This window comes from Cynocephalus volans, chromosome 11, assembly GCF_027409185.1.
Source record: "Cynocephalus volans isolate mCynVol1 chromosome 11, mCynVol1.pri, whole genome shotgun sequence".
NCBI classification, from domain to species: domain Eukaryota; kingdom Metazoa; phylum Chordata; class Mammalia; order Dermoptera; family Cynocephalidae; genus Cynocephalus; species Cynocephalus volans.
The window spans coordinates 87,711,079-87,725,031 of NC_084470.1; the positions used below are offsets into that span (position 1 = coordinate 87,711,079).

The window sequence follows — 13,953 nt, forward strand, 5'->3', positions numbered from 1 at the left end:
AGTGGAAGCATGGCACTGAGAGGAGGCGAGTCTCTCTAGAATGCAGAGCAGAGTGGGGAGGGGAGGGTGGAGAGTGGCAGGCCGTGCAGCAGCTGGGACACTGGAGGAGGCTGTGCTATGCAGGACTGTGTGGGAAGCCATCGAAGTGCTTCAGATGATCAGATTTATGATTTGAGTAGATCACTTGGATTACACAGCTTAAGAGTGGATTGAAGTGTTCAAGAGGGACTGTGAGGAGGATGGTTTTAGGAAGCTGTTTTAGTATTTCTGACAAATTATGGTACCTTGTATTAGGGTTATGTCACAGACAAGATGGGGAGAAGGGAACAGATTTTAGAGATATTTAGGAGCATAGTCACCAGACTTGGTAATGGATTAGAAGGGGAGGTATACAGAATAATTCCTAGTTCCTTGCTCTTGCAGTTAGATGGAGGGTGGTGCTGTTTGTTGAGCTGAGGAATGCTGAAAAGCACCAGGCTTTAACCTCATTGTAAGCTCATGGAGGTCAGATACTTGAGGTATATTATCTCAATTAAACTTCACAACATTTTGAGGTTGGTGGTGTTATCCCTTCTTTATAGCAGTTGTTATACATACAAGATCACATGGCCTTTAGTAAGTACACAGCCAGCCAGGTTTTGAATACATGTCTATCTGACTTCAAAGCTTATTCTTTTTATTTTGTGTTAAAAACTAGTTCTGCATACTGCAACTAAAAGTTAGTCTTATCTTGGTCACCATAAGCATTCTTGGTTGCAAGTGGTAGAAAGCTGATTTAAATAGAAAGGAATTCATTGAAAAGATATTGGGTAGCTCACAGGGTCTCTGGGAAGGCTGCACATAAATAACCAGGCTGAGAAAATAGGCTAGAACAAGGGAAGCTAAGCAGCTGCCAGGATCACATCCAAACTCACACTACAGGATAGGTCTGGTGACCACATGCAGTTAATTTCTGAAGAGTAGGCACAATTGCTCTGGTTGGAGAAGTTCTAGCTGATGTGCCTCTACTATCAGAAGGATTCTCTGTCCTTGTTTTCTTGCATCAGTTTGATCCTAAATTATGTGCCCATGCTGTATCTAAGAGGACAGCTGGGGAAGAAATCATCTACAGAAGTAAGTAGCTTTATTGAGAGGAAGTTGCATAAAGTGGAGAAGAGATGCCAGGAAACCACAAAACTGACAGCTGATCACAAATGACCATGATACCTGATTAGAAACTGAGCCAGGTACAGCTTCAGAACCTGGAGTGACTTAAATAAAGTATGGAGAGAGGTAAGAGTCAGGGAAGGGAACTGACAAAAGGTACTGAGATTTGGTTCTTGGCTCTCTGACTCCTGTAGTCTTATTTAACACTCCTCTGAGAACTCCTGGTGCCCTTGGCCGCCTGTGCCTCTGCCCTTGCTTCTTTGTCCTCTGTGCAAAATTGAAATAAAAGTCTAGGCCTGTGAATGGTATTGGTCAGAATGTCCGGAATTGAGGTGGGAGAGGTATGAAGTGAAAGAAATAGGTATGACATGATGTGTACTTCATTAGACTAGATCAAAGATACAAATTCAGACTTAGGGTATGGATGCTGTGAAATAAGTTATATGTACTCATATTCTTTGCTTTCATAGAGAAAGAATATTGTGTATGGGAAAGATAGAGTGGCAATTGGGAAGGCTGTCTCTGCCCCCTCCCCTCTCTTTTTTTTTTCAAAGTACGTATAACCATCAGATGATGACATTTATTCCAGAGTTTATGGCTGCTATATTCATCCTGATGCCCACCCTTATCCATTGTCTTAGAATATTTATAAATAATATTCTATAGGTGTATCCTGACTTTTAAAAGCTTATTTACACATGCACATGATTAATGGCTGACATAAAAAATGGTGCCCACCCTTGGTGGTTAAGATCATATTTGCATTTTGGTGACAGTTTATTAAGAAATAGCAGAATATGATGCTGGTAACATCAAGGTCACGGGTTCGGATCCCAGTCACCCCCCCCAACCACAAAAAGAAATAGCAGAATGCGTAGCATAGACTTAGAATATTTTATTTTATTTTATTTATTTATTTATTTTTTGTCGTTTTTTCGTGACCGGCACTCAGCCAGTGAGTGCACCGGTCAGTCCTATATAGGATCCAAACCCGCGGCGGGAGCGTCGCCACGCTTCCAGCGCAGCACTCTACCAAGTGCGCCACGGGCTCGGCCCTAGACTTAGAATATTTTAAATAGAAGTTGGCACCACTCAGCCAGTTACAGCTTGAGAACCTGGAGTAACTTAAAGTGTGGAGAGAGGTCAGAGGAATTAAGGGTATCTACATGGTAGGAGTTAAGTGAATGCTAATGTGAATAATTAAATGAATGAGATAGGCAACTAGTTACACAAATATGCTTTAATATTATGGTTTATGTTAACATCCTAATTTTAATGTCTTCATATATCAAGATGATACATGTGACATTTTCTTACATAAAAGTTTACTTTTAATATCTTCTTTTTAAAGGTGCTAGTACTTGGAAACAAGAGAGATCTTCCTAATGCCTTGGATGAGAAACAGCTAATTGAAAAAATGTATGTCTTCAGAATGAATGATATTGCTTTTAAAATTTGGTTCTAGATGACACTATTTTGCCCTCTGTTTTGTTTAGCAACATTTCATTCATAATTCAGTAATTATCATAGCCATGTTTTTAGGTAGATAAACTTGGCCTGCTAGAGAAGTGAATCCAAGTAAAACTGAACAAAGTATGGCAGCTTTTCTAAACACAGACTTATTCTCTTAATTTTGCTTCTTATAGGAATCTGTCTGCTATTCAGGATAGAGAAATTTGCTGCTATTCAATTTCTTGCAAAGAAAAGGATAATATAGGTAAGAAATGACTGGCAGTTTTGAAAGAGATGGGTATAATTTGAAGGATTATTTAGTGCTTCTTACTGTTTATAATCCCCATTTTTGTTTAAGTGACTTCCTTTACAGGGTACTGTTGCTTTTTGCCTGAGAAAAAAGAGCAGACATTATGCCTTTCGGCACCACATATAACGTTTTGAATCTTCTCTATGCTATTTAAAGAAGTGAATGCAATAAAGCTGTGAGGTTAAGCATTATGTGGTACCAATTTATTGTATTAATTTTTGCAGAGCTAGTATCCAGCTGTGCTTTATAACAAAATAACATTTTTGAAATGTCTTTACAAAACTTGTACAGGCACTATAACAATTTTTCATTTATTGAACTAGTATATTACTGTAATATGTTAGCACTCTTTTGGAAGTATAAGCCAAAAGTACCCTTATTTACTTAATGTCTGTATTTCTTAGAACTGCCACAACAAAGTACCGCAAACTATGTGGCTTAAAACAGCAGAAACTTATTCTCTGAAGTTCAGGAGGCAAGAAATCCATAATCAAGGTGTCAGTATGGTCCTGCTGAAGGCTCTAGGGGAAGACCCTCTCTTGCCTCTTTCTAGCTTGAGATGGTTACCAGCAATCCTTGGAGTTCCTTGGGTTGTAGATGAACCTCTCCAATCTCTGCCTCACAATCATGCTTCACATGGCTTTCTCCCCTGGTGTGTTTCTGTGTGAGTGTATTATTTTCTTATAAGGACGCAAGTCATTGGATTAGGGCCCACCCTAATCCAGTATGACCTCATCTTAACTGATTACTTCTTGTAGAGACCCTGTTTCCAAATAAAGTCACATTCTAAGGTTCTGGTGGACATGAATTTTTAGGACACTATTCAGTCTAGCACAGTATCCTTAAAGAATATGTATGACTTCAACTAATTTGGTGAGGTATTATTTAACAAACAGAAGTGTATTGGAATAAAATGTAATAAATCATACCAAACTAGTATCTTGGGGGGGGAGGGGAAGAAACGAACATAAAAAGTATTTTGACATTTTTTTCTTTGGCCTTCATTCATTATGCATTGGTTCTCATCATACTTAACTTTTTTTTCAAGTTAGTTTCAGTCTGGCCTCTTGTACCTCACTCCCCTGACCTCCCCCCAAAACATGCTCTAATGAGCTCAAAGTGTTGATAGTCATTCTGGCTGATTCTGGGCTTCCTTTAAAGACCATCCAAAGCAGTCTGAATCCTAGTAATTCAGCTGATGGACACAAATTTTCCTTTATTAAACGGATAGAGTAAGTGACTTTTTACATTGGGGGCATTCATTTAATTTAACAACAGACTCTTCAAGCACTTATTAGACTTATTTAGACTTTATTTTAAATAAAAAAATTTTTTTTTCTTTTAAGATGACCGGTAAGGGGATCTTAACCCTTGACTTGGTGGTGTCAGCACCACGCTCTCCAGGCAAGTAAACTGGCCATCCCTATACAGGGATCCAAACCCGTGGCCTTGGTGCTATCAGTACCACACTCTCCCAAGTGAGCCACAGACTGGCCCTAAAAAAATTTTTTTTTTTATGTGAGGAGAATTCTTGTTCAATTTTAACAAATGCCCCCATGAGAGCATTTACTTTTATACCAGTGGTTCTGGTATAAAGTAACCACTGGTACTAGTGGTTCTCAATGGGAAGTTTTTCCCCCAGGAGACATTTGACAATGTCTGGAGACATTTTTGGTTGTCATAACTAGGAGAGTGATGCTGGCATCTCATGGGTAGAGACCAGAGATGTTGCTAAACATCCCACAGCCCCCATAACAAAGAATTATCCAGCATAAAATGTAGCAAGGTTGAGAAACCATATTCTGCACTGTCATAATTTTTAGTAAATTGTGGTAGTCTATAAATTATTATATTTTCTCTCGTATTTCCTAAAATGGAGGGGGGAGGGGGGCTGAAGGTAGGAAAAAATCCTTTGTTTTACCACTGTCACAAACTAGCCAGTTATTTTCCTGAAAACTCTCGAGCTCATTTATGCAGGAAATGCAATAAAGCTGGTGAGAACTTCTTTTGCTGTTCGAGGCTGATCCTCGTGGTTTGTGGCCACCTGGTTTGTAATTTAGCATTCCTCGTTCATTTAAAGTGTTAAGCCCAGGTGAATCCACTCTAATTAAATTCAAAACAAGTAGTTTTTAAATCAAAATGCCTATTTATTTCAGAGCAAGAAATATAAATGACAACCAAGTGGATTAAACTTTTTAGGTAATCAACTCAGAATACCCTTCTTGATTTTAGCTTTTATCATGTTATATGCCAAATTTATGAATTTATGAAGTTGCTCCAAAAAGTATTTCAGTGCACATGGGTTGTATATTATTCTTGCAGTTTTCTAATGTGGTACATGACGTACCTTAATTTCATTAGTAACGGCCTCAAATCACATGTACAACAGATAACTTCTGGGAAGATGATCTTTGCAAAGGTTGTTCTTATCTATGATCTTCTTGTCATGGAAGGTGACTCCTTCTTCATCTGAGTATCTTATTTCTATTCAGCCTTTTTATCTAGTCTTAAGGATCCATCTGTCTTCAGGGTATGACCTCTGTCCATTGTCCACAGAGGGTTTTCCTTTGTTTTTTAGTGAATTTCCTAAATATTTAAACTTGGATTAACTTCAGATTTACCTTTTTCTCATTCAGTTCAAATGAGTGTGGCTTTGTGTTTATTACACACTGCCATTTCTGTTTTGAGTGCAAAAGACCAGTTCAGCATTTGGTTAAATCATTGTTTCCACAACTGTGAACAGGTTGTATTTGTTCATATCTCAGCTCTTGGCTGTTCTTTATATATGTGTGGCTTAGAGTTTCCCTCATGCATGTTAGTTGGGAAACGGGAAGACTGGATTTACACATTTTTCCTGCTTGGAGAATAGAGTGCTGCTTTTAATATATTCTCACATACCCTTTTTGTGGATAACACATTTTAAAGAACTCAGGATAGTAATTCAGTGTTCTGACTTAGCTGTCTTCTCAGTCTGTGCACTTTTCTTGGTTAGTCTCAGCTACGATAGCTTCACCTGCCACCTATAAGATGATATCTCGTCAGTTGTCATCTCTTAGATCCACATAGCTACAACTGCCTGTGAACATCTTCATATGTGTTAACCACTGCCCCTCAAACTTATGTGTGTACACCTGAATTTTTAATCTTTTCTCCTCAATGATGTTCTCCTTTAGCCACTGTTTTATTAGTCAGCAGCTCCATGACTCACACACTCATTCAGTCCAGAAGATACTTTCTTACCCACTACATGTGCTCAGCCACCAAGTCCTATCAGTTCTACATCTTAGTCATGTTTACTCCTCTCCAACCCCATGGCGCCTTTGTCCCTTTCCTACTCCTGTTGTGATAGTTAGTCCCCACATTGGTAACCCTCCAAGTTATCCTCCTCTGTTGCCACTGCTAGCTTAACAAAAGTAAACTAATATGATTTCCTTGCTTAAAATTCTCCAGTAACTTTTTATTGACTTGAGAAAAAAACCCAAACTTCTTAGCACCTAAGAATTACATACAAAGTTATCTGGCTCCCTGTAGCCCAGTGGTTCTCAACTGCAGACAGTTTTGCTTCCCAGGGGACATTTCACAATGTCTGGAGACAGTTTTCGTTGTCACAACTGGAGGTTTTGTTGATAATGGTATCTGCTGGTTAAGGCCTTGGATTCTGCAAAACATCTAAGGTGCACAGGAAAGGCCTTTCCCCCTGTGTAGGAAAGAATCATCTAGCCCCACATATCAAAAGGGCAAGGCTGTGAACCCTGCTGTCCTTGGAAGTGAATGACAGTATTCTTCCCTGTCCCAGTGCTTCACTGCATCACTTACAGTCCATCCAGAGCTTCACACAGTTTCATGCCTTTTTTGGTTCTTTTGCTTTTGCTATTTCTTTTGCCTTCCATTCTGTAGGGCGCCTCCCCAAACCCAAATGATTACTTGTCTTTTCTGTCTGTTATCCTTAAAAGTTCCTTGAGGACCGTGAGGGGTTCTCCCAGCTCTTTGCATTCTTGGCAACTTGCATGCAGTACCTGATCTTATAGGTGATGCATAAAAAATGGCACCAGCTGTCCTGTGCACAATTTAATTTTTAAATCAGAAGAATCTTTAGTCTCTGATAATTCCTCATATTACCCTCTTGAAGCTCAGGTAATAGAGTAGTATAGATGCAGAAGGCAGATAGGACAGGCCCAGCATGTGCCTTGAATTACTTGTACTTTAAATACTGTCTCTGATGTTTAGTTTTTTAACTTTGGTATCTTAACATCTTCACTTTTTTCCCCCTTATCTTTAGATATCACACTTCAGTGGCTTATTCAACATTCAAAATCTAGAAGAAGCTGAAGCATCTCCTGACGTCTTCCAGTCCTTCTTGGCTATAATCCTAGAATTATTGTCCGTTCCTCTGAAGTACTCCCCAGAATACGGTCCTTCCTAAACCCAAGAAATTGCCTTTTTCAGAGTTTATTTCTCATGTGCACTGCTGAAGATGTGTATCCCTAATCCTTCATAAAGAATCAGCTAGAGTTGTCATGATAAAGTCAGCACACACAGAAAGGCTTCTTACACATACTTGTCTTAAACTGTGTAGAGCTTTTTAAAAAAACACCACTTTTGACCATCTGAAATTTAAAAAATTGCATATTTTTGTTCTGGTCATTCTGGGCCAGATTTTTATATTCATTTTTGGTAAATGTCTATAGTATTTCATTACATAGTCCAGTAGCTTAATACTGATACTGACTTGATACAGCATGAAGTTTCTAGTGCCACACACAGTATTTAGAAAACCTTTAAGCCTGACTCATGTGGGATATATTTTATCTCACAAATGCATGTGAAATGTATAATTACACCTTAGAAATTAAAGAATGGTCTGCAGAGAGTGAGTAGAGGCACCAGATCAATGTTGTTGGTTCTTTACACCGGTGAGATCCTATCTAATGAATTTTAGAAACATTCTGCTTTCTGAGCATTCTTTATCACCAGATAGCAGTTGGGGATATGGGAGTAACTAAAGCATGCTGTTTTGTATCCAGATCGTTACTTTTTTTTTTTTTTCCTGGTTTGACATACTTTTTTAAGGGGTAGGGAATTGAAGATTTTCTCAAAAGCTTTCATTAAATTAGAGCATTCCAGCCAATATAATAAAATCTGTTAAGACTGTCAGACTTTGTTCAAACACCTGTTTGTTCTTTCTGTTTCCAGTCATTAAGTCAGTGCTGCATGACACTCTAACTCTTAACTTTTTATATCCAGTCATAAAGTTGACTTTCAGCACAAAGATACTTATAAACAAATACAAAGTCTTATTTTTCTCTCTAATTGATGTAAGGTTTGGCACTCTTTTGTCTGGTGCCATTAGACATCTTGATTATTGTGACAACTCTAGACCTGCCTGCTTTATCTAATGTAATCATGTGCAATGTCTACAGGTTGTTTAATAATCACACAGAGAACTGAGGAACTGATGCAGTTTATTGTTTGCTTCTATGATACAGAGATGTATAAAAACTGAAAATGAACATGTTTTGTAGTTTAATGATCTCCATATACATAAAGGGACATATTAATACTGGTTCATTTGTAAATTATTATACATGTAGACCACTTTAGTAGATAAAACTGTATGGTACATACACCTGCTTATGTGTTGCCTCACACTGTGTGTGATTTTGTTTCTTTTGTTAAGCAGCACTTACGTAGACAGTGCATTTCCAAACATGTTGAGCATTCAGAGTGTAGTCAACAGTAAGTTCTTTTAATGAATACCAGTTTTAATTTATAGACTGCCATGGCCTTAAAAATATTCTGTACAAAATACTGCACTGTGTTGCACAGACACTACTTGTTTTTCTCCATTCACATCTTTATGAGTAGAATCTGGGCTTTTAAAGTTCTTTTCTTATTCTTTGAAGCATGTTGCATACTTCCCTGATGGGATGGATGGTTCTGTAATGTAAACGTGGTATTTAAATTTGCTTCTGTAGTTTAACACCATTAATGGCCACTGTGAACTGTTAGAAGGAATGTGGCAACTTGCTTGTGCCTAAAAAGAGGAATCAGATCCAAACTAGAATGTGTAACTATGTGGGGACTGCATAGGTTTGTTCACTGACCTATAGCTAAACTCTAATGTGCTTGTGTGTCTGTTCATTGCTTTCAGCTTTTTCAAGACTTCCAAATGCTACTACAAACATCTTCCTGTGCATTAACCTCTGCATGTGAAATCTTAACAGTTACTGAACTCTGTAAATACATGACTTTTTTATTTAGGTGTATGCATTTTTTGTCTGTTTACTGCTCTTCTCAGCTTTATTCAATAAACTTGCATTTTGAGGGTTGTATTGGCAATTTTAACTTAAAATGTGCATCATGGTGGGAGGTGCAGACTTTTTTGGAAGGGGGTGAAAAGAAAGGTACTATGAGTTGGGTACATAGACCATATGCTAGAAAGAAATCAGCTCAGCCCTCAAAGAGTTGGGTATGTGGGCTAGTTAAAATAGAAATAAACTTTAAAAATATCCACAGGATTGATATTGTGACTTTTTTTTCGGGGGGGGGGGATGGGCAGGAAGAAGATGCCGCAACTTATAAAAACTGTCATGACACACCAAATTTAGTACTTTAAGTGCAAGAGCTAGTAAAGCATTTTATAATCCAGTTTTAAAAGTCAGACCAAAACCATACTAATAAGGTGAAATTGCAAGACATACCTACTTACTGACTTCAGTTCAGAATAAAAATATTTTAAATACCAAACACGCTGGTTTTCTCACAAAGGCACATTTAGAGTAAAGCAGGCACCATGCTGTAACATCCAATTGGCCAAATGCTTCACTCTAAAAATGTAAACAAACCACCATGTTTGCTTAAAATATTTTCATTTTGTTGCAAACCTGTGAGGTCATGTCCTCAACAACACTTATGCTAGTGAAGAGACTTGAAAAGGAAGACAGTAAAGCAGACAGTAGACTTATGGACTTAGGTTTGCTTTTCTGCGAGTGTGTGGCCCACTGCAGGTGTTTCCTGTTGGTAAATATTCCCCACACAAAGTTCTGTTTAAAATTCAGCTATTAATATAAATATGTTCTCTTGTCATTGCTGCCTCTTGGGTGTTCTTAGGGAAATAGAAGCAAGTTATTGACATGCTAGATGGACTCTAAAGGGAAATTTCTTAACCTAAGAAACAGCAGTAGTCATTCATTATTTCCATTTCATTAATAAGCCTCCTCTTCAGTAAGATATTCTGTTCTAAATTCCCAAGGCAGCAGGCACTTAGGTAATGCAGATTTCCTAGGAGGAATCAGGAAGGGGAAAAGATACCTTAGCCTCATTGTACAGGGGCTTGCAGGTCTTGCATTCATAAAAGGGATGTAGGTAAAGAATTTTCAGTTAAAAATGCTAATGTAGCTTGGTTCTGGATTGGCATTTGGGAGAATGTATTCTTTTCTTTGTGTTAACTGATTTTTGTCTGTGGTGAATTGCTGAATGCCCTGTGTCGCCTTAGTTTTCCCATCCGTAAAATGAAGAAAGGATTTCTAACATGATTTCTCCCACTAACATGCTGATTCTAGCAGCCTAGAGATTTATTGGTTTTGAAACAAAGCAGAGAAGAGATGAAAATGCCCACTTGTCCTAGTAAATATGTTCATATTGCATGGCCCTTCCACTTGGAAATAATCCAAAAATGCAGAAACATGTACATTTTATAACTTTAAAATTTAAAACAGTTAATGGCTGGAGATAGGCATTTTACAGAATGATGAAATAACTTACATTTTGTTTGAAGGAAATGCTGTAAACATACAGTTTTATATTTTGAAAGGATTTGCAAGTTTTAGAGTATTTTTCCCAGATTGCAGAAGAACGTTTACTCTGGTGTACGCTGTGGAAAAATATGTACCTTCTGCCAGTTTGAGGGTAAATGGTTTAGAGCTAATGTTTAACACTTTTTAACTGCTGTGTTGCTAGTTTCTACTAGAATTTATTTAGAGCTTTGGAGAAACCTGGTACGGTTAGAAAATACTTCCTTTCAAAGTAATTGGATGGGTGGATTGGGCAGCAAAACCATAGTGTGCCTTTTGAACATGGGAAGTGTAGGACAGTAACCGATTGCTGATTATAGTATCTCCCCAAACAGTTTTTTATATCATCTGCAAGTTTGGCCTGCCCTCAGTGTTGTACAGTCTGTATCTCACTATGTGCTATCTTGTTAATATATTTTAAGAGAATCCATCATTTCTATCTACTGTTACCCAATACATGAATTGGATAACTCTTTTTTCTATTGCATCTTTTATTCTGTAAGGAAAAATTCAAATTGCTACTATTTGTCATGCCACTAGCTAATTTATGAAAGTACTACCCCTCCTCACCATTCAAAGAAGGGTTAAGAGGCTGGCCGATTAGCTCAGCTGGTTACAGCACACTGTTACACCACCAAGGTCAAGGGTTCAAATCCCTGTATCCCTGTACCCACCAGCTTCAGGAACAGACAAAAAACCCCCCAAAACAAAGAAGCATTAAGAGTTTATATGATTCCTACTTTCTCTGGAAGCATCAATATGTAAAGGCAGTGCCATGATGCATTCATGGTGAGTATTAGTTCTTGATGGATAGTTGCTACATTTGGTTCAGTGGTTTAGTATTTAGAACAAGTGGAAGGGAATCTTACTTTTTTCCCAAGTTCCATTTTTTTGAATAAGTTAGTTTTTAATAGGTAAGTCACATGATTAAAAGATTTGAAAATACATAAAAAGACTGTCTTGATCCCACCCATTTCTGAGTGACCACCCCTCCATGCCTGGCCTTTACAGGTAACCCTCATATCAGTTTCTTATTTATCTTTCTAATATGTTCTTTATACAAAATAAAAAAAAGTAAATATGCATTTAAAAAAAAATCACTTTTTTACATAAAGGTAGTATATTGATTCGAACATGGCTTTTCTTCACTTACTATGTCCTGGTGATCTTTCCATGTCAATACGTATTGAGTTCCTCATTCACTTTCATAGCACCATGGTTCCCATTTTATTGTGTGGTTTTCATTGTGCCAGGATTCCATCGATTATTTAACTGGTCCCTGTTGATAAACATATGTGTTGTTTATAACCTTTTGCTTTTATAAACAGTACTGTAATGAGTCATTTTGTACATGTGTAGCAATTCACAGAAGTATATCAAAGGGTAAATGCATTTGTACTTACACTAGGAATTGCCAAATTGCCCTTCATAAGGGGTGTACCAGTTTTTATTTCTACTAATCTCTTTCCCCTGTCTCTTGTTAACAGCTTGTCCACATACTTTTGGATTTCCACCCATCAAATAGTTTGGAACTATAATTATATACTACTCAATTTTGCACCAAATGTGAAATTTAGCTCTTACAGAGCTGCGGAAACAATATTAACTGTATTCTGCAATTGGATCTTCCCCAGATTAGTTACAGATAATTCCCTCCCTCCTTTTGTTTTGCTTAAGTTTATTCCCCCCATTCTTCATATAGCAAGTATATGTTGCTTCAGAAAAAAGTAATAATCAGAGTTTTCAAAGTCTCATTACATCACTTGATTTTTTTTACATTATTGTATTGCTTTAGACACTATATCATTTATCGTTTCTTAAGAGTACAAAAATCCCTCCTTTTGACAGACTATTTTAACCGAAGTATTTAACATAGGAAGCTCTGGGACTATACTTTGAGGTCATCATAGGGCCAGAACCCTCTTCTAGCTTTGCAGTTTTAGGAACCTCATGCGTTGATTTATGTACTCAGACTCACAAGACTTGATTCCAAAAAACGGAATCAGCCTATTTATAATGGAGGATATTTTTAAAGGTATTGAAGTACTTGTTAGCCAGGTCACTTCCTTCCACGTACAAAAGTAAGGAGATCAAATTTGGATTACCTTGTGTGATGTAACCCCAAATCACAGATTTAGGACCATGATGTTTAGAACTGCACAGTTAAAACAACTTGAGCTGGATGAGTTAAACAAATCGAATTAGACTTGAGGACTCAAGACTTTTTTTCAGCTGTTCTTGGACTGGGGAGTTTTATCCCTTGTCCTATTTTATACTGTTTCCTGAGACATGTTTTTCTCCTAAAATAGTGCTTTGAATATTAGAGGGGCTTAGCTTTTTAATTCATCCAATGGTTCTCAGGTTATATGTACCAGGCACTTTTCCATAGTTACTGTGTTATATAAGGTACACAGAGTTGAAGAGTATTAATAATAGAGCTCACTACATATCTAACACTGTTGTGGGTACATTTTATACATATACTTAATTCTCACAACTCTTGTAAGTTCTGTTCTTACCACTCTCCCATTTAATAGTTAAGAAAACAGGTCCAGAAAAGTTAAGTAACTTCCCAAGTTCACTCAGAGGGCAGAGCTACAGTTTGAACACCTGGCCATTCCTGACAATCAGACTTCTGAGTCTGGGTTCTTAGCTGTCATATCTTTGGCGTTCCCATGATAAAACAATTTCTACAATGAAATTGCCTCCTTTTTTATCAGTCCCCTGATGTTTTTGTGAGATTATGTGCAAAAAATCCTATCACAAATCAAACTATGATAGCTACTTTTCTTTGTGGGGAGTCCTAGTCTAAAGGGCTAGTCACAAGATAATCCATTTTCTTTCAGTTCAATTTAATTGCAGAAAGAAACACTATATGAACCTGGCCCCTAAATCCAAGGCTGTGAATTGCAGGACACTAATGTCAGCATTGTTGCCCCTGGGGTGGCTTGGGAAGAGTAGAAGGACTGCATTTCTCTGCTCGAGGGCCAGCTATTTGTAATGTGAGTAATTGCCCTGGACTAAAGTGTGGGAGACCTGAGTAGAAGCTTGCTTACTTTCTTTCCCTTTTTTTTTTTAAAGATGACCGGTAAGGGGATCTTAACCCTTGACTTGGTGTTGTCAGCACCACACTCAGCCAGTGAGCGAACCGGCCATCTGTATATGGGATCCGAACCCGGGGCCTTGGTGTTATCAGCACCGCAGTCTCCCGAGTGAGCCACGGGCTGGCCCTTTCTTTCCTTTTTTTTGGTG

The 13,953-nt window shown here is 37.9% G+C and overlaps 1 protein-coding gene across 1 annotated transcript in view; it reads left to right on the plus strand.

The window, feature by feature from the left end:
- ARL8B (ADP ribosylation factor like GTPase 8B) overlaps nucleotides 1-9,426 on the plus strand; it is a 49,188-nt gene extending 39,762 nt beyond the window's left edge. The window contains exons 5-7 of the mRNA XM_063114343.1: nucleotides 2,498-2,565; nucleotides 2,793-2,863; nucleotides 7,188-9,426. Of these exons, the coding sequence (XP_062970413.1) occupies nucleotides 2,498-2,565; nucleotides 2,793-2,863; nucleotides 7,188-7,237 (189 nt within the window). The 3' untranslated portion in view covers nucleotides 7,238-9,426. The remainder of the gene's footprint in view (nucleotides 1-2,497; nucleotides 2,566-2,792; nucleotides 2,864-7,187) is intronic.
- The last annotated feature ends 4,527 nt before the right edge of the window (nucleotides 9,427-13,953 follow it).